This window comes from Amblyomma americanum, chromosome 6 (assembly GCF_052857255.1).
Source record: "Amblyomma americanum isolate KBUSLIRL-KWMA chromosome 6, ASM5285725v1, whole genome shotgun sequence".
Taxonomy (NCBI): Eukaryota; Metazoa; Arthropoda; class Arachnida; order Ixodida; family Ixodidae; genus Amblyomma; species Amblyomma americanum.
Window position 1 is genome coordinate 60,149,519 of NC_135502.1, and position 19,508 is coordinate 60,169,026.

General features: G+C 47.0%; 1 protein-coding gene across 1 annotated transcript; it reads right to left on the reverse strand.

Annotated features, from left to right (window-relative positions):
* Window positions 1-6,860: 6,860 nt before the first annotated feature.
* On the reverse strand, window positions 6,861-19,447 carry LOC144093582 (protein TAPT1 homolog). Its single transcript, XM_077627122.1, has 9 exons — window positions 19,230-19,447; window positions 13,175-13,566; window positions 12,983-13,121; window positions 9,298-9,395; window positions 9,091-9,241; window positions 8,909-9,018; window positions 8,782-8,841; window positions 8,593-8,723; window positions 6,861-7,018 (listed from the first exon to the last, which is right to left on the reverse strand). Exons 1-9 carry the CDS (start codon window positions 19,390-19,392, stop codon window positions 6,886-6,888), a joined length of 1,377 nt encoding a protein of 458 aa, XP_077483248.1. The 5' UTR covers window positions 19,393-19,447; the 3' UTR covers window positions 6,861-6,885.
* Between the last annotated feature and the right edge of the window lie 61 nt (window positions 19,448-19,508).

The window sequence follows — 19,508 nt, forward strand, 5'->3', positions numbered from 1 at the left end:
ATGAGAACAGCCTTCATGGCCTACTTTAACTTATCGACAGATGCAAGTCTGAGGCAATCGGCTATATATATATATATATATAGAGGCAATCGGCGTCTGCTTGCGTCCGGACTTGTAAACGACGGTGACGTCAAACTCCTGGAGACGCAGACTCCATCGAGCGAGGCGGCCAGAGGGGTCCTTCAAATTGTCAAGCCAGCACAGCGCGTGGTGATCGCTGACCACCTTGAACGGTTGTCCATACAGGTAGGGGCGGAATTTCGACGTAGCCCAGATGATGGCAAGGCACTCCTCAGTCGTCGAATAGTTAGCCTCGGCCTTGGAAAGGGAACGGCCAGCGTATGCGATGACTTTCTCCAGCCCGTCGCTTTTTTGAACGAGGACGGCGCCTAGGCCCACGCTGCTTGCGTCGGTATGAACTTCGGTACCGGCAGTTCCCGGGTTCGAACCCGACCGCGGCGGCTGCGTTTTTATGGAGGAAAAACGCTAAGGCGCCCGTGTGCTGTGCGATGTCAGTGCACGTTAAAGATCCCCAGGTGGTCGAAATTATTCCGGAGCCCTCCACTACGGCACCTCATTCATCCTTTCTTCTTTCACTCCCCCCATTATCCCTTCCCTTACGGCGCGGTTCAGGTGTCCAACGATAGATGAGACAGATACTGCGCCATTTCCTTTCCACAAAAACCAATTATTATTATTATCAAAATGCGCGAGGATTGGTGGGGACTGTAAACTACGCTGAAGTTTTTTGAAGGCTTCTGCTTGCGGCGCTTCCCATTTAAATGGCACGCCTGCACGTGCCATCATCAGTTGGGTCAGGGGCTCGGCGATGCGCGAAAAGTTTTTCACAAATCGTCGGTAATATGCGCACAGTCCGAAGAATCTGCGCACTGCTTTCTTATCGGCCGGCGGTGGAAATTGTTCAATAGCAGCTGTTTTCTGCGGGTACGGGCGTACTCCCTCCTTGCTAACGATGTGGCCTAGAAACAGCAGCTCTTTGTAGGCAAAGTGGCACCTCTTTGCTTTCAAGGTTAGGCCATACGACTTGATGGCGTCTAATACTGTTCGAAGTCTTTTGAGGTGCTCTTCAAAGTTAGAGGCGAAGACAACGACGTCATCTAAATATACCAGACAAATTTGCCACTTCAGGCCTGCCAGCACTGTATCCATTACTCGCTGAAACGTCGCTGGTGCGGAACAGAGACCAACTCAAAGAGCCCATCCGGAGTGATGAATGCTGTCTTCTCGCGATCTCTTTCGTCGACCTCAATTTGCCAGTAGCCGCTCTCGAGGTACATCGATGAGAAACACTTGGCGTTGCAGAGACGGTCCAGTGTGTCGCCGATGCGGGGGAAGGGGGTAGACGTCCTTCTTTGTTATGTTGTTCAAGCGGCTGTAATCAGCGCAGAATCGAAGTGCGTCGTCTTTCTTTCTCACTAGAACAACCGGTGCCGCCCATGGGCTGTTTGAAGGCTGGATGACGTCGTCGCGAAGCATTTCTTCGACTTGGTACCGGATGGCTTGCCGTTCTCGCGGGGACACACGGTAGGGGCTTTGACGGAGATGTCGGGCGTGTTGGTCCGTTATAATGCGATGCTTGGCAATTGGCGTCTGTCGCACCTTCGGCGATGTCGAAAAACACTCACTGTAGCTTTGAAGCAGATTGCGGATCTGGTCTTGTCTGTTCCGGTGCAGGGCTGGGTTGATAAAGTGGGCGAGTTCTCTTGGTCAGGCGAATCTTCTGCGGAGGGGTCGGAGAGGGTGAAGGAGTCTCGCACGTCAGATATTTCGTCGAAGAAAGCAATCGTCGTTCCTCTGTTAATGTGCCGGTATTCTTCGCTGAAGTTAGTCAGCAGTACTTCAGCCTGGTCATTGCGGAAATGTGCGATTCCTCTTGCGATGCTGATTCCTCGGTCTAGAAGCAACTCCATGTTCCTCTCGATGATGGCTTCAGCGTTAATTGCTTTCGTGGCGCCTACGGTCACGATAACGCTTGAACGAGGTGGGACGCTCACTTCTTCCTCCAGGACACTCAGGGCAACGTGATTTTCCAGAGTTTACATCGAAGCGATGGCCTCGTCAGTCGAAAGCGTGATCAGCTTGGATCGCGTGTCTATGATCGCCTGATGCTCATTAAAGAAATTCATGCCCAAGATCACTTCGCGGGAGCACAACAAAGGTCTCAGGATAGGTATGTCCTTTGACAGTCACTCGCGCTATGCATCGTCCTGATGGCGTAATGAGGTGGCCCCCTGCGGTGCGAATTTGTGGGCCGTCCCAAGCCGTTGTGACTTCTCAGCTGCGCAGCTAATGTTCCATTCATCACCGAGTAATCGGCTCCTGTGGCGACTAGAGCGGTAACTTTCCGGCCGTCGATAACTACTTCTAAGTCCGACGTCCTGGTTCTTGCATTGCACGTCATCCTGGGCGTCGGGTCACGGCTTCGTCGGGTATGGGAATCGTGGGTAGAACGTGTGGTCGAAGCTTTTCTCGGTAGCGGCGTCGTTTTGAAGATGGTTCGCGTCGTGGTCGGGGTTCTCATTGTGTGCGGCGTGGGTGCAGCGAGTGTCGATTCTTCATGAGGCGTATATAGCGGGTGCAGCGTCTTCATGGGGCGTGGTCGGTGGAGGATCTTCGGCGTTTCGCCCGTGAGCAACCTCACCTCCAGAGGTTGCTGTCTTTACGGCGGCTGGGAAACCTTCCTCGTACAGCGGCTGCGTAGCTGCGGCGTGGCGACGCAAAGAGCGAGGTTGACGGCGATGGTGAGCGCGAAAAGCGGTTCGGCGTGTACACTTCTCGACGCAGGTACTCGTCGATTTACTGCGGACGTTGTCCGAAGCGTGGTCGTGGGGCGTTAATGGCAAATCCTCGAAGATCGATACGTCGGTACGGGCAGTGACGAAGAATATGCCCGGCCTCACCGCAATGGAAGCACAACGGCCGGTTGCCGGAAGTCCTCCAGGCGTCGCATTTCCTGTGGCTTGAGCGTCGGTCATTGGCCGGGCGAGCGGGTGCTGGGAGTCGGCGTTGTGGAACAAGTGGCCCATCTCTGGGAGGACGTCGGGGTTGTCGTTGGGGCTGGGCAGTCCTTACTGCAGCGGCGTAGGTCATGGCCTGGGGTTCTGTGGCCGTCGGGGTGCCAAGTGCCTGCTGCACTTCTTCCCGTACCACGTCCATCAGAGTCGCTGCTTGTGGCTGTGGGGAGGATGGCAGTAATCGGCGTAGCTCCTCTCGGACGATTTCGCGGATAACTTCCCGCAAGCTGTCGCTGGTGGTGGCCGGCGTGTCCGAACGAATTGCACAGGCAGAGGAAGGGCGATTGCACTGCCGAGCTCGGACGTCGAGGGTCTTCTCGATCGTGCAGGCTTCTTGCATGAATTCCTCGACTGTTTATGGCGGCTGGCGGACGAGGCTGCCAAAGAGTTGTTCTTTTACGCCGCGCATTAAAAACTGAACTTTCTTTTCCTCGGTCATCTCGGGGTCGGCGCGGCGAAATAGGCGCTTCATCTCTTCGACGTCACCACGGACGGGCTCATTCGGAAGCTGGATCCTCTTTCTTTCCTCACGACACTGGTGAGTATACCTTCAACAGTTCCCTCTTGAATAGCTCCCATGTCGTTAAGGACGACTCGTGCTGGTTTTCGTACCACGTGCGTGCGGAGCCATCCAATGAGAAAAATACGTGTCCAATTTTTGCCGCATCATCCCACTTGTTGAATGACGCCACGTGCTCAAATTGGTCCAACCATTCTTCAGGGTCTTCGCCTAGGGATCCATTGAAAGTTGGCGGCACCCGCGGCTGCTGCAGTATGATCGGTGTCGACATCTTCGGCGAGGTTGCGGTGCTCGTAGCAGCGCCTTTTCGCTGTGTGGTGCGGTCCGGCAGTTTCCCGAACCCAGGCTCCTCTCCCTGGAGACGTCGACTGGATCGCCAAGCTGCTGGCTTGGATCGCCGAGCTGCTGGCTCGTCTCAGGTGCGAAGCGTTGAGGGCTGGCGTCACGACTTGAAGGAGGCGTCCAAAACATGGAAGGCCACCCCGCACCTCCACCAGATGTCACTTAAGTGGTGACTGCAATCCGAGGAGCAGAAAGACAGCGAAGATGGCGTCTAAACAAAACTTTATTTGGGTCTGATTTGTGCGCAATGGACTGAATCACTCGGCGGTCGTCGAACAGAATGCCCGCCGCTCTCGGCCGTGCTCAATTTAAAGCTGATAGCGAACTTTCGAGATAAAGCGTGCAAAGTTACTAGAACATTCTAGAACAACGTAGAATCAGCTCTGCCTGGCTGCGATCAATCGAGATAAATCTAGTCGCGTCTTGCGTCGCAAACAAAGCGATAAAGCGGCGTGGCGGCAGATTTGAAGAATGAACCAACACTGCAAAGATTCGCGGCAATATATATATATATATATATATATATATATATATATATACGCACATTTTGTGCGAACGTTCGAAAATTTCAAATAGCGAATCGAATATCCTTCTATTCGAATATTCAAATGAATCATATTGTTTGTTCAAATCTATTTTAAACAAACTGAATACTGTTCAAATAATTTGCGTACGTTAGGAAGGCTGCCGAATTTTTCTTCGACGATTTCCCAAAACAGCTATAGGGCTCACATCGATGCCCCGCATCATCGTGGCACATTCAGTATCCTGGAGATGAAAGGGTCAGCACCGCGATGCGGTCTGTTCGTGTGGGTTGGCGTTCATTATGCTTATACGGGCGGCAGTCATCTGACAAGTTCAGCGAGCCATACCTTGATGCTCGGTCTAGGAGGCCACGACTCATATCCATTCGTTGTCCGGCTTTCTAACATTTTTTTTTTGCACACTCAAACCGGACAACAAATGGTTGGCGAGGGTTTATTTTTTAGAAACTCCGCGATCAGTTGGCACAAAACACTGGGTTCAGCCCCATGACGCAGTCCATTCGCGTGGCAGCATTCATAATGCTCATACATGACCTTCATGATTGGGTGACATGGCAGGGTTCAGGTAGGTTTAGCAAACCCTGCCTCGATGGCCGGTCTCAGAGGCTGTGACTTGCACGTAACTCTCGCCTCTCCCATCTGAATGTGGCACTAGTTTAATAGGTTTCATCAGTAGCAAAATAATTTTTGTACATGTATGACCTGATGGTCATAGAGGTTAAATATCGACTTCGCCTTGCGTATCCCCTAGCAGAGACGTTTGGTTTATGGGGTTTAATATCCCAAAGCAACTGAGGCTATGATGGGCGCCGCAGTGGAGGGCTCCGGATATTTCTGACCATCTGGAGTTCTTTACCGTAGACAGACATTGCACAGTACATGGGCCTCTAGGATTGCGCCTTTATCAAAATGTGACTGCCACAGCCGGGATCGAACCCGCGCATTTCAAGTCAGCAGCCAAGAACCATAACCAATGAGCCACCGCAGTGGCTCCTAGTGATATGTGGAGTGTTCCGAGAGCTACAGCTACAACTCCACAAAGCTAGTGTTGTACTGCAGCGCCACCACTGCACTGAGCAGTTTCACACGATTATACGTTTTGTACAAACATTCCCACAAGTAGCGGTTATTAAAAAAAAAAATATGCCATTCATATTCGATTTGGTTTTGAAAAAGTGGTATAGGCACATCCCTATTAACAAGCTGGTGCACGCTACACAACAAGGTGCTACGGCCTGCACATTGTCTGCAGGCAGCATTTGAGTCCCCTGCTTGAGTGCGGCAAAAAAAAAAGCAAATAATGGAACTGTTCCGACACTGCATGACGATCAGTTTTCTTTTTCTGGCTATTTTGACACTGCAACACTTTCAAGATTTTTGTTTGTTTCCAAAATTTTTCAAATTAAAAACCAAATTTGTATGAACGAAACCGTCCCCTTGTTTACTGCATAAGTTTATGTGTATCATGACACATCCTGACAGCTTGTCTTTGGGTGAGTTGGTCGTTCATCCTCAAGAAAGAAACAGTGCAATAAATACATGAACACCTGTCTCACTCTCCGTCTCATCCATGTCTTTGTTGCAGTTTCCTTCTTAACCATTTAACCGGCAGACTGATTCCCGAAAAACATACCAAATTCACCAAATCTTTAAAGCAGTCATTTTTTCCATGTGATTCTGATATATTACTTCACTAAAAAAGAAACAGCTGCTCTTGAGGGCACCTTTCTCTCAGCGCTTGCCATAGCAATGGGTCACAATGTACTGAAATGCGCCGTATTTATTTGATCCGGTATGTTGTAACACACTGCAAAGTGCAAAGACGTTGCTTCATCCTAACACATACAAGCTTTCACCCTTAGTGCCTAGTTAATGTGCACTACCCAGTGCGTCACCGTTGCCATTGATCTTGCCATCTGAAGCAGCCTCCAGCTTGCGAACGTAGTCAAGAGTCACTGTCAAAAACAAATTCTAGATCGTCAGCCACGCTGTCATCAGAACTGCTTCAAGAAGCAGCTCTTTTTCTCGGGACATAGCTGCCACTGGCATTCTTCATGTGAGACACCATTATGAAATGACTGTTGCCAGACTTAAACTACACTCTGAAGGTGTAAAACACACTTTGTCATGGACAACTACCATCCTCTGAGTTGAAAATTGTACGGAGCGCAACTGCTGGCCGTAACTCATCTGACTTGTCATTAGCGATATTGGTACAATCTCCTATAACAAGTAGAGCTTGGGGTTGGCAGTTAAAGTGTTACGGATGATGCATTCTGACATGAGGAACCAGTACCACATTCCCATAATAGATGTTTATAAGTTTAAAGGTACTTCTTAAATTGATAAGCAGTAGCATATTTTTAATTCATGCATCTGGATGTTGACAACTGCCACAGCAAAATGCAACATGACGACTTTCTCGCCAACATATTGTGTAAGTTTATTCCGGGGATTTGGGTCGTTGTGAATGTTTCTCCGGAGAGTCCTCCAGCAGCGATTGCCGGTGCTGCTCGACAAGGCTGCAGGCACGGCTTAGAAGCACCAGGTTCAACAGCACCTTGAAACTGCACAGACTGCAATGATGCACATCAATCGCCACTGGTCCACAGATGCTGAGCGCATTGGCACGCACTGTGTCACTATAAGTGACAAGGGAGGAATAGAAAGGGTGTAAACTCTCTGTAAATAATATTTTGGCCGTTTTGTGCATGGCCAAGGAAGTTTTTGGGCCTGCCTTGGATTTCTAGGAGGCTGTTGGCACTCCGAAACTCAACACAGCGAGCAGAGATGTCTCTCTCCCCATCTCCAGTATCGAAGCAGTAACATCAACACAAGAGTCTTACATTAACGCCTGATGCTTGGAAATATGTTGGGCCAAAGCCAGACTGCATATTCTTTCACAAAGACTGTGGTATAATTTAAGTGCCTTTTAATAATACTTCACTGCACAACATTAACAATGTACTCGTGTGCTTCACAGATGCAAATTTGACTGCATGGCCCAGCAAGCGAGGATTAGAACAACCAGAAATTCAGGTGCGTCACCAAAGCAGCCAGGCCTGCTTTTGCGCTTGCATGTGGTCACATGCAGATGAGTAGCCTTTTCCGGAGCTTACCCCCGATGTACAACACGATCACACTGTACGCTGTCGGGAAATAAACCCGTTTTGATGAATCCACACCTGGACCCAGTCCGTAAATGAACCCCCTGCACCATGGAGTGGGAGCTACATGTCTATTTTTAGTCCCTAGCTACCCGAGTTCCCCACATAAACCAAATCCCAATAAGGGGACATGCTGAAGCAGAGATCTCCTGCCCTGCTCTGGGTGGGCAGGGGCTCGCAAGAGGGATTTGGAACAGCAAGTGCTGTGCCCAGTAGATGCTCAGACTGCTACAACGTCTTGCAGTTCACTAAACACACATGCACTGCAATCTTTTTGTTTCCCAAACAGAAAGGTGACAAATTTCTCTCCCTGAAATAGGCGTGCATTGGCAGAGCTATTGGATCTATTTCACACCTTTACTTCCCATTACATTAAAAATCCAGTCACCCACACATCTTAGTATATGGAATTTAAAAGTGGCATAAATTATATGCGAGAAATTCAAAGAGAAAATACTCTCTTGAATGTAAGATGTTATGCATAACTCAGGAGCCGAAACATTTCACTCAACCTTATCCTTTTCATTACACAGAGAAGATACTAGACCATTCCTAGTGAAAACGGACTTTTGATGGTTTTCTCAATAGTGAATAGTGGCACTGTGATTAACTTGTAATGATAAATACTGTCAGTGAATCAAATGCACTGGCCAGGTTGTTCTTATTATGTAGCCAGCGATTTCGTAGAAGCATAGAACTATCACTAAACACTTGGTTAGCCTTGCTGAAAATGACAACTATCACAGACTATGCAGAAAATGTTCAGAACCGTATTTTTGTGAACACATTACTACATATACTCAATCTCTTCTAGTAGACAGTAGGCCATTTATTATATCCTTGAGATGGCTCTGAGGCATCTTGACATGCGCTATTGAAAAATAAGGAGGCCTAGCATGTGCTGTGAGATGCCAAGAATGAGACTGCCTTTATTTAATTCCCTGTCAGCCAAGTGGCACGAGGCTGTCAAAACTGTCACGCACCACACGTAGGTGAGAAGGGCTAGTCGCACCGAACAAGGAGGCCATGCCATCACCCGCAGCACCAAGGCTGCCAATGGCAACGGCGTAAAGCCCAGCCGGCGAGACACCAGGTCCCCATGATCTGAGGGTGCCTGCAAAGCTCTCATTAGGCAATGCTCTTCAGAATTTTGCACTACAAAACAAGCATACCATGTGAAGTTTGCTACTGGCCAAGTCGTAGGCCAGGCTGGTCAGGTATTCTCGGTAGACCTGCATGCAGATGAGGCAAACGCTGTAGGACTAGCTACAATGCCCTCCATACCAAAAGCCCACTTGCCTGCCAAGAGATTGCGTTGAAGCGAGTCACAAAGGCGTGCTTGACCCAGTCGACCAGCACTTCAGCCACCAGAACCAGGATGCAGTCGCCCAGCAGGCTCCAGAACTGCTCTGCAAAGTTGTGCAGTCTCAGGCCCTGCACCCCTTTGTAAAGTGCATGCTGCCACTTCCCCCACCACTCACCCTGGCGCCAGCTGTACTCGCGCATGGTCTGCACAATGACCACCAACAGGAGGACCACATAGTGGAACCGTTCACGGACATCACTGCAAGCCATCTGGAAGAGGTTGTTCTTGGCGAACTTCTTAAAGACCATGCCCTTGAGCTCCACAAACTGCAAGGAATGCGGCTGTCAGATCAGGTCAAAGCACCCAATGCAAAATGACTCACATTGTTGGACATCATGATGGTCAGCAAAGCCTTGTTCTGAGAGTTAATTGCGACACTTAAGGTAGTCGCCTGGAGCATCACCAGCAGGCAGTGGAGCACTGGGACAGTATGTCAAGGATGGGCAACCACACCTCACCCGAGAAGTGGCGCGTGTGCAGAAAATTACTCACATGGCCTGGCACCTGCTGTGCCTCCTCTCCATCTCTACACTTCCTTGGAGCACTGTGGTAGCTACAGGCCTCCTCAACTAATCAGGACAGTACATAGACCTTAATTGTGTTCATGCGTGCTCTGTCGTCTGCTTGTAGTCTGTTTGTGGTGTTTGCAGGAACACCCCGAGCAGACCAAAATAAACAAACCTGAGAAAATCGAACACATTCTGGCAGACACTGGAAGTGCACAAGTGGTGATGGAAAAACTCAAGAAAAACGAATGCCTGATTCTGCGTTCTGGCAGCCCACAGGTAGCCAGAAGTGGATTATTGACAAAACCTATTGTGCGTGCACCCGTTATACCTAGTGGCACAGGCAGGGACATTTTTTTGTTCATTTTGTTTGTCCCAGCATACTCTTTGTGTGCGTGTCACAGGCAATGTCCAATATGATGATGCTGCTGGAACAGAACAGCAGTGGCGTAATTCCGTTCTCTGAAGGGCACAGAATCCGGACTTCTGGTTACATGTTCCAGCTGAACTCGCAACTTCCTAAATGGCGATTGTGGCTGAAAAGGATTCTCAATATCCTACCTAAGAAGTAATGCAAACTCGAAGGAAATTGTAAACAATCTGTGAGCGTTTAGTTCTGAGCATGAGCCACAGTTTGTGTAGAGATTGAGCCACAAACGCTTTTAACTGCTGCTTAACCAGAAGCTGTCGAACGAAATTATGCTCATCAGCTTTGTCTCGCTCTTTTTGACAAAGGTACAAAATCTTGCTGATCGCATGCCAGCAGCAGAGAACAATGGTGCTATAGCTTGTAACAGGCTGGAAGACTGCCTATTTGGTGGTGGTGGTGATAATAAGCAGAGCACACTCTGTTTTTCAAAACGTTGGAAAATTGTGCAGCTGTCAACTGTGCTAGAGAATGTGACAATAGCTTGTGAGTAAACAAATTTCTGCCTTTATAGAGCACAGCTTCGAATAAAATTTCACTTCAACATCACTGTACTGTAAAAGAGGTATACACACGAAATTTAAATGACTAACGAAGGATATGACTTGGTTCCTCTATACACTTAGGAACCAAGTAATATCTTTCGTCAGTCATTAAAATTTCATGTGCTAATCAAAGGTACTGAGAAGAACATCATTTAATCAGATTTTCAATATAGGCTGTTGAGCAGCATTGATATTGCCACCTACACAGAAATCGCTATTCAGTGATGTGCCATCCTGGCAAAATGAAAAATTGTGTTCTTGCGTTCATCTTTGAGAAGTTGGTAACATGGAGCATAAGAGGTTGCTTGCTGGTGTGTGGTGGAGATATGTGGAGATGAACTTAAGCTTGCATCAAAGAATTAGTGCCCCCTTGACCACTCATATGATACTTCAGTAGGTAGAATGTGATGTTACGCAGCAGCTACATGCTGGTGCCGAATGGAACTGAAAGTTACGCTAAAAGTGTCCTTTTTATTTGCCACACTGCACTCTAGATTTGAAATGACACAAAAAATTTATGGCTATACAACTTTAAAGAACACACAACGGCAACCATCTTAAATGTCACTCTTAATGAAGCTAGCTACATGTGCCAACAATTACACTTTTAACAATTTTAAATCAGCTGGTGAACGTTTCTTGGATAGACCTGTGGAGGTCGCCCAGGAAGGTGACCGCGGCCACATTTATTGAGGACTGCCGGAGAGGAGATAGCAGCAGAGCGGCGGCAGCAGCGTCCGGCCCTGGCCAAGGTCCCGAGCGTTCTCCTCGGCTCACGCGTGCCGCTGCGGCCGCTACACGGAGGCGCTACGGACCATTCAACCCATTCGCCTGAATGCTAGCTCGAAGAAGCCTACTCCACCTGCTCGACAGTTACCTTTCAGTATTCAGGTAATGCTTGCAGCTGTCCACCAACTGCATGTAGTGGGTTCAAATGAGGACGGAGCTATCATTTTCTTGATGACATATTGTTTGCGAGAAACAAGAATGGCCTTGCTTATCTGCTGAAGCCTTATTGTGAATTAAACCTTTTAGGCACCATTTTTTGTTTCCATCGAAAACAAATATATTTTCCGCCTTAAAACAATTTGTTAGCCTTCCAGTGCAAAATAACACCAATTTTTTACAAGGATATGCGAAAGTTCGTACAAAGTGTCACAGTGGTTGGAAATAGCAACATTAGAATGCCAGGATTTCTCACGTAAACACCAGAGATGATGGAAAAAGTTTGTTTTGAAGATGCCCATTGATGCTGTGGGGACTTTCCCCCCATGACATCCCCTTTGGTTTGCTTTCCCACGATGCACCCTGCAGCAGCCTCGCCTCAAGGAGGGGCGCACTCCGTGACTACCTCCAGTTAGTTACTATAACTAACAAGGGAGGGCGCCGGCGTTGCAGCGACATGAGCACCACAGACAGTGTGACTGCTGTGCGAGTGCGCGGGGAAGACGACACACTCTCTTTGGCTGGGGAACGTGGCACGTACGGACTGTTCGGCGAGCGCTCCGCTCTTCGCCAGTGGGGCGAGGAAGTTGCGGGGAGAACGTTCTCCTGCATCTCGTTCCATCCCGCTTCGGAGTTTCCCCTTGCCCTAGCGCGGGCGAACATTTGCTCGTAACCGTGCTGGTGAGTTGGATGACCTCGATTCCTTAGCATATTTTGTTGCTAGCCGGTGTTAATGTTGTTGTAGAAATAAATGCCTGTTTGTGTCAGCCAGAGTGTCGTTTCTTTGTTCCCTCAGAGCAAGGCCCGCCATGGTCGGTGTGCGCTCGGTAGCGTACATAACCATGGGGTGGGTCCGGCGGTTTTGAGTAGTGTTAGATGCGATTAAGCTGGGAAAAGTAATTATCTCTCATATTACAAATCCCACAATGCATGAACTGGGAAAAAGAAATTGATGGCAAAATCTGTGCATAAACATGGCGGACGATATGCTATCCAGCGCACTGCTTTATGCAATATTATTCACTACGTTCACTAAATTGCATAAAAAAAAACCTATTTCCGACATGAATGATGCTAAATTCACCTGAAACAGAAATCAATGGTAGGTGTAGCCCACTTAGAGAAAAATATCAGAGTTCTCTGTGTACACATTTGTGCACAAAGTGCCCTAAAGGGTTAAGAACTGAAAACTTCTTGCAGTGCTCAGTTCTTTGTCCTACAGTGGACAAAGACTGACGATGGTGGCTTCTTGCAGATGAATTCTTAGAGCTTTCAAGCATTTCCCAAAGCCATCACTAGCAGCATTCATCTCCACACTGAGCTTCTTTGCGGTTATGTCTTAACCTGCATAAAATGTTCCGAGATTGTGAGTGAAACAAGAAAGCAACAATGCAGCTACGACTTGCATTTTCAGACCATAAGAACGTGAGGACTGCAGATTAGCCTACCTTCTGCAACTCTGACTTTCCTGGCTTTAACTTTGCTCTATTCCCATTAAGGAATTGGTAGCATGGATCTGTAAATAGATACTCTTTGCACCCTTCTCAACTGAGCCACTGAAGGACGCCCCACAAGAAAGGATACAGACATAAGCCAAGGCTAGCATCAAGTGCGCCAGCAGACCCAGGCGGCGACGTGCCCGTCGTGGCTCTGGCTCTGTGGCAGTCCACAACAGAGCATCCAGGATGTCCTGGCCAAAGGACGAGAACAGTTTGTCCGCCACCTGCATTAAGCAGTGGTCAGAGATCGCAGAGGCGATGCCAGGGCAGCACATGCCTCAAGCATATTGAAGAAGATGTACAGCTTGATGACAGACTGGCTCTTGACAATGTGGTAGAGCATGGATGTGTCCACCTGGGCAGCAAGCAGCCAGGTGCCCAGCAGCACGAGGCCCTTGAGCAAGTCACATGACTCGGCTGGCTGGAGTCGCCGCCGGCCCACCAGCCGCGCACCGAGCAGGCCTGCTGCCAGTGCAAAGCGCACAGGCAGCAGGGTCAGCACTGACAAGAAGGCGTCGGCGCACTGTAGGAAGCCATAGCACACGAAGCGCTCCAGCTCCCGGGGGATGCGGAAGAAGGCGTAAAACTTGGCACGGCGCTTCTCGTAGCGTTGCTCTTCCAGCTGGTAGCCACGGCGCACCTCCTTGTGCAGGTATGACCACAGAGATCCTGCAATGGCAACAGGCGCCTTTAGTGCTGGCCCCGACTCTCGAAAAAAAAAGGGGGAAAAAAACTACCTCATACCAGAAAATATACAGCGGCCATTCAACTGGCATAGTATTGTAACTTGCAATTTTATAAGAATACCAACACAGCAAATAAACATTTAGCAACAGCCGCATTAACACACAAGTATAAGAATCCTTTCACACAGTACAGTATTGCGCTTGCCATCTTCCCTCAGCGACACGATATGAGCTAATAAACAAAAGTTAGAAGTTGTAAATGTTGAGCATGTTCATGCATTAATCTAAATCTTTCTTGAAAGTTCCAAGTGCCACTTGAACAACATATTTTGTGGTGTGGCTATGTTGTTAATGACCGAACAAATGTAACTTTATTTGAGAGGATGGCTTGCTGCGCAGAAGAAAGGAAGTTAAGAATAATAAATCAACCTTTTACATCAGCCTTGTGTGCCAACTTCTACAAAAAATGTAGTGCGCCATCCATTCCTCAGGAAAATGTATAGCAGGCTCCTCAGCACCCTTGAGATCTGCAAAGAGGCCCCACCTTGCTTGCAGCCGTGACCCCGCTGTGGTACTACACTGTACGCTGCACTACCAGACTGAGCTCAACCCTCAGACTAAGCTTGAGGGTTGGGATTACTCTGAGAGTGGAAGTCTGACGAGCTACCTACACATGGTCACGAAAGATGCCCCCTCCAGCAGGTTAGTGTCTTCGTCCACACTGCCTTGTACATCAATTTCTCAGCTGTCTTTTTTGATGTGGCCATGGTGTGGTATGGTATATCATGTGGGGTTAATTATGCCAAATTTGTAGCTGTGCTATGGATGGCATTGTCAGTGACATGACAAAGGTATTGAACAGGCCAGATGACAGGGAACATAGCAGTCTGCTAGCTGAGTTGTTGCTGACATTGGCCACTCTTCCCAGACCCCTGCCCACATGCTTCCATTCCATGGGACAGGTTAAAATCTAGCATGCATAAGTGGTGTTTAAGGTGCCAGCATATGGGGGCCCTCAGAGATTTCAGGTCGGATGCACTGAATAAGTGGAAATTATTGTGGCCCTGCCATGAAATCTCTTGTGTCTTTTATCCACTATAGCACAGATTTTGACTGGTGGCTTGATATGTGCCGAAAAAGGATGAGCCACTGGTCTGCTGCAGCCAAGTATTGCGGGTCAATAACATACAACTTATAAAAAGCAGCTAGAAATGATGGCATGAGACAAGCACTCTAGTGATTTTTCAACACCACAGTGTTATTTCTATTTTGAATTTTAAACAATTACCAGCTAAACTTTTGCCTTGAATGAACAGTGCCATGTAGAAAAATAGTTAGAACCTGCACAATGATACACACAGGGCAGTAGACAGGAACATGGCAACATTACACTGCCTAAGAACAAGGATTTTCAACAACATTACAGAAGTTCTCTCTTCGCAGCTAAAGGAAGCTACTGAGCTGATTTGAAATCACCCATCTCGTAGTGTCATTGTTGTGTATAGCATCAATAAATACAGCACTGCACGCATACTACATGATTTGTACACAATTGCCGGATGACCAAGCTTATACAGAAATAAATTGATAACAAAAATGCACACCATAAAGTGCGATTAGAGCAAAGTAATGGAGTGCCACCACACATAAATAAGTTAGCTATAAGATTTTTAAAATAAACTGGTTTAAAAATAATTGTTCCATGACATGTTTACTTCCAAGTCATTTGCAAGAATACACCTTTAATGCACATGATGATGTTTAGATAGCTTGCACATGACATCACAGGCACCATCTTTGGGTGCACCGGCCAGCTTTCATAGTGTATGAGAGAACCAGTTGGCAATAAGATGATCAGGAAAATGCCCAGGCTCTTGGCATGCTTTCTGGAGCTGAATGTGGTGGCCGCTACAGCGTTGGTGCAAACTATGCACACCTAGATAACAACTCTGAGATTGGCTCATTCATGACATAAGTAATGGCTGAGCTGGGTTCACTAGACTACTTGAACATGACTACAGCCGAAACAAAGTAGGAAATGAGAAGGAAGAATTGTCATTGTAAGGTGCCATATTTACGCAATTCATACTTCATCAAGCACATTTGACAACTCAGCAATATTCAACATGAGATGCACCATTCACAAACATTTATACGTAAGTGCACAAGTCACACAGCTGCATGCAATTGTAAAGAACACATTTGCACACTTCAGCCAAGACAGCTGCAGTTAATTTTACAGCGATAGCTACACGTGAGACTCTCAGTGGCAAACAACATGCCATCATTTGTTATAACTACAAATGCCTGCATTCAGCTGCTAGCTGTTCAGAATGTTACCCAGAATGTGTGCCATTTGCCGTTATATGATTGAAGGAGGTCTAGGCCTTAAGGGCCATATCAGGGACAATTCAATCATGTTTCCAATCATGTTTCAATACTTGGGCTGCACCACTAGTTTGCTGACAATAATTTCGTCTAAGGCAGTATTCCAGCTGTTCCAGTAGTTCAAATATATCATATGAAAATACTCTGTGTTCCCAAAGAGTATGAATTAGCATGAGCGTACTTTTTTGTCTTGCACATACTGTAAGCTTTCACGCACATTTTAAGCTTGCACAAATTGTGAACTTTTCCTTTATACATTGAACCACAGTGCATTGCCACTTACATCATCATCATCATCCCCCTGGTTAAGCCCACTGCAGGACAAAGGCCTCTCCCATATCTCCCCAATTACATGACTTGCTAAAAATATATTAATGTGACAGTGAACTGCAATGTCTTCAGGGCTCAGCAGATGCCCAGTGCAAAATACCCTTAAAGAGGCACTAAGGGCGAATATAAGTTGGCTTGCATTGATAGGGTACTGCGTTCGAATCACAAAGAGAGTACTCTAACCGAAAACAGAGCTTTTAAAGCTAGAATAGACCAAAAAACAAAATACAGAGGTTGCCATCACCGGACGATTTTACAAGTAAAATGCGTGCGTCGATACAGATTTTTTGGTGCAGGTCTCGGAGGCTATGCTACATTGTCGTTCACATCAAAATGGAGGCAACCTGTCCTTTTCAGTAAGGACGTCACGAGTTTGAATCGACTGGCAGAAAAATTTTGAAGTCCAATTTCTCAGTGATAAATACACTGTTTGCTGCTGGACAAACGGCAACATGGCCAGAAACAACCAGAAAATCAATGTTTACTGATAAAAATAATTTGATGAAGTGGTCCCAGTGCCCCTTTAGGCTAAAACAGCAGACCTAGTGCAAGTCACTACGATAGAACCATCAGAAAAGACAGCATATACAAGTATGCATGCTTGGATGTGTGGTATGCATTCACATGCTGCTTTGAAACAGTGTGACAACTGTTTACACTGGTAGATGTTGTGGTGCAGTTCCTTTCAATTCATTACTAAACCAAATGCTCAAATGTTGCATACAATTATAGTGAATTGTCTTATAAATCCGAAAACAAAAGCACTGTTATAGATGCTCTGGTACACGCATTACTCCAAGCACAGTTCACCAAATACAATTTGATTTAAAAAAAAACTCCTCTGCCATCAAAGATGTTTTGCGAAATGTCCTTTCATTAAATAACTAGATTTTTTATTGGTAGATGTACAGTCACCTTGAGATCAAGAAAATTATTAAAATTAGTCAAATTATACACTTTCTATGACAAATGGTTTCACTCTGGAAAGGCTAGACAAAGCTGTGATATTGAAGCATGGCAAGAGTGTGGCAGCACAAGCTGGAGACTTTACACTACAAATGCTCTGCCACTTTCACATACTGGCAGAAATAAACAATACAAGCGCTTGGTCAGTTATTATAAAGAACCAACGGGAAACTGGCCTCATCAACAGCATTTTTCTAGAACTGCTTCAAACAAAAACTTCTTGCTTCGATAGTTCGCACCCGGCAGCAGGGACGAATTTCAGCTGAAAATAAGATTTTGGATAGTCCTTAGTTGTTTCAAGGAAGCAGCCCAGATTTCTTTCAGATGTTTCAGAAAAGCAAGCTACGTCTGTGCACTTTTTTCATTGGTGTCAAATATTCTTTTGCCGCTGCTCGGTTCGAGTTTACTGCTTGTACATCATGCTCGGCTACTACACTGAGCTTGAATGCTGCCAGGAAGGCTCTTCGCCTTTATGGAGCCATCGCAACCGTTCTTCAAGAAGGACTACGACACCCCTGGCGTTATTCATCAATGTTCTGAGCATGTGCTCACAATGTGAATCCAAGCACTGATAAGCAGCCACTCTTAAGTACTGCTAGCAGATAAAGAATCTGATTGCATATTCGAACTGATTGTTACATATGTGATTTAGCATGACAAAATATTGCATGTGCAGTTAGGTCCCCCGTTTTTTTGTTTTTTCACTATGACTGCCACTCCAGACTTCGTCGGCTCTAACAAAGGATCCTGAAAAATAAAATGTTTAGTCCGCACCTGCAGATAGTCTGCACCACGCGAAATTTCAGCTTTTAAACACGTATAGTCCAATGAACTACATTCCAGTAAATACAGTACACAATCGGTCATCTACTCAATAAGCATTCAAAACAACTCTCACGCAAAGAGAAGAGGAAGCAATAGCACTACAAAGAAAGCATAATCAAATGTGTGTTGTGTTCCAAGCAGAGTGAGGATGCCCATGTCTTCTCAGATGAATGAATGAATAAAACTTTTATTGAAACAGAGGAAGGTCTGTGGCCATGGTTGCTCAGATAAAATTATCAAAACCTCTGCAGGAAAAAAGTCCTGTCTTGAATGCAGCACTCGGGAGATGTTAAACATTTCTGATCTTCCTGAATTTCTTTGTCCCTGCATGAGGGTATTGCCTCACACTTCCTGCATCACGGAGAAATCGGAAACACCCAAAACTAGCACGAGAAAAGACGTGCACTGCATTTTAATGCAGGACTTGCGGTAAAACTATAGACTCAATAAAAGCCTTCGACGAAACGTCTTTCGATAGAAGCTTGTTCGATGAAGTGGCGTTCGAAGAAATGTTTATAACCAGCCAGCACTTCGCTGCCGGCCTGCAAATAATATGCGAGGTGTGCGTACGGTGACTATTTTATGCGCAGTTTGTGCAAACGAATGGACCCGTACTGCGCGTACCACTTTCAGAACTTGTAGCCGACACGCGCCGGCAGCCCACAATTGTACACGTGCTTCTGAGCGCAGAAGGCGCGTACACCTTGCCGAGCTCCTGTTCCGTATAAACGTCACTGCTGTGGCGATGGTTCCGTGTTGGCTGCAGATACGAATTTCAGTGTCTGACAGTGCGTGCAGGTTAGTATAAGCCGCAAGACAAGAGGATCGCCCACCTTACGGAAGACAACTGACCAGAAAAGCAGGAAGCATGCTGAAGTCGACCTATAGCAGCAAAAGCGTACTTATGCAGGTGGATTGAAATACCTATAAACTTTGAACAAACCATGGACGTAAGCTTTCGAAAATAACTAAACACACACTGCTTCAGCGCGGCGCAGTGACACTTGCTTCCATTTCTTCATAGCACTTTACCAATGACGCTTTTATGTTCTCGCACTTGTGCTTTCGCTTCTAAACCACAGTACCCGCCGCCCACTTGCATAGGTAGCAAGCATCCGTTGCGGGGAATACACTCACTCTTTTTCGCCTTGCGCGAGCCATTAGTGCCTGGTCTTTTTTCGGAACACTGCTTCACATCCTCTAGCTGAATGTCAGCGGTGACATCGGAGTCCCCACCACTTTGGAGCGGCTGCTGTGCTGCATTGATGTCTTCGCTAAATGCGTGCGCCACATCCACCATGGCGACATTTTTTCTATTGCACCTCTCAGTTGATTGCGGTGGAGTAAGTGGGGAAAACGCAAGGCAATGAGTAAAAGCAGTAAAAGCAAGGCGAGAACGAGGAAAACCGGCGGAGG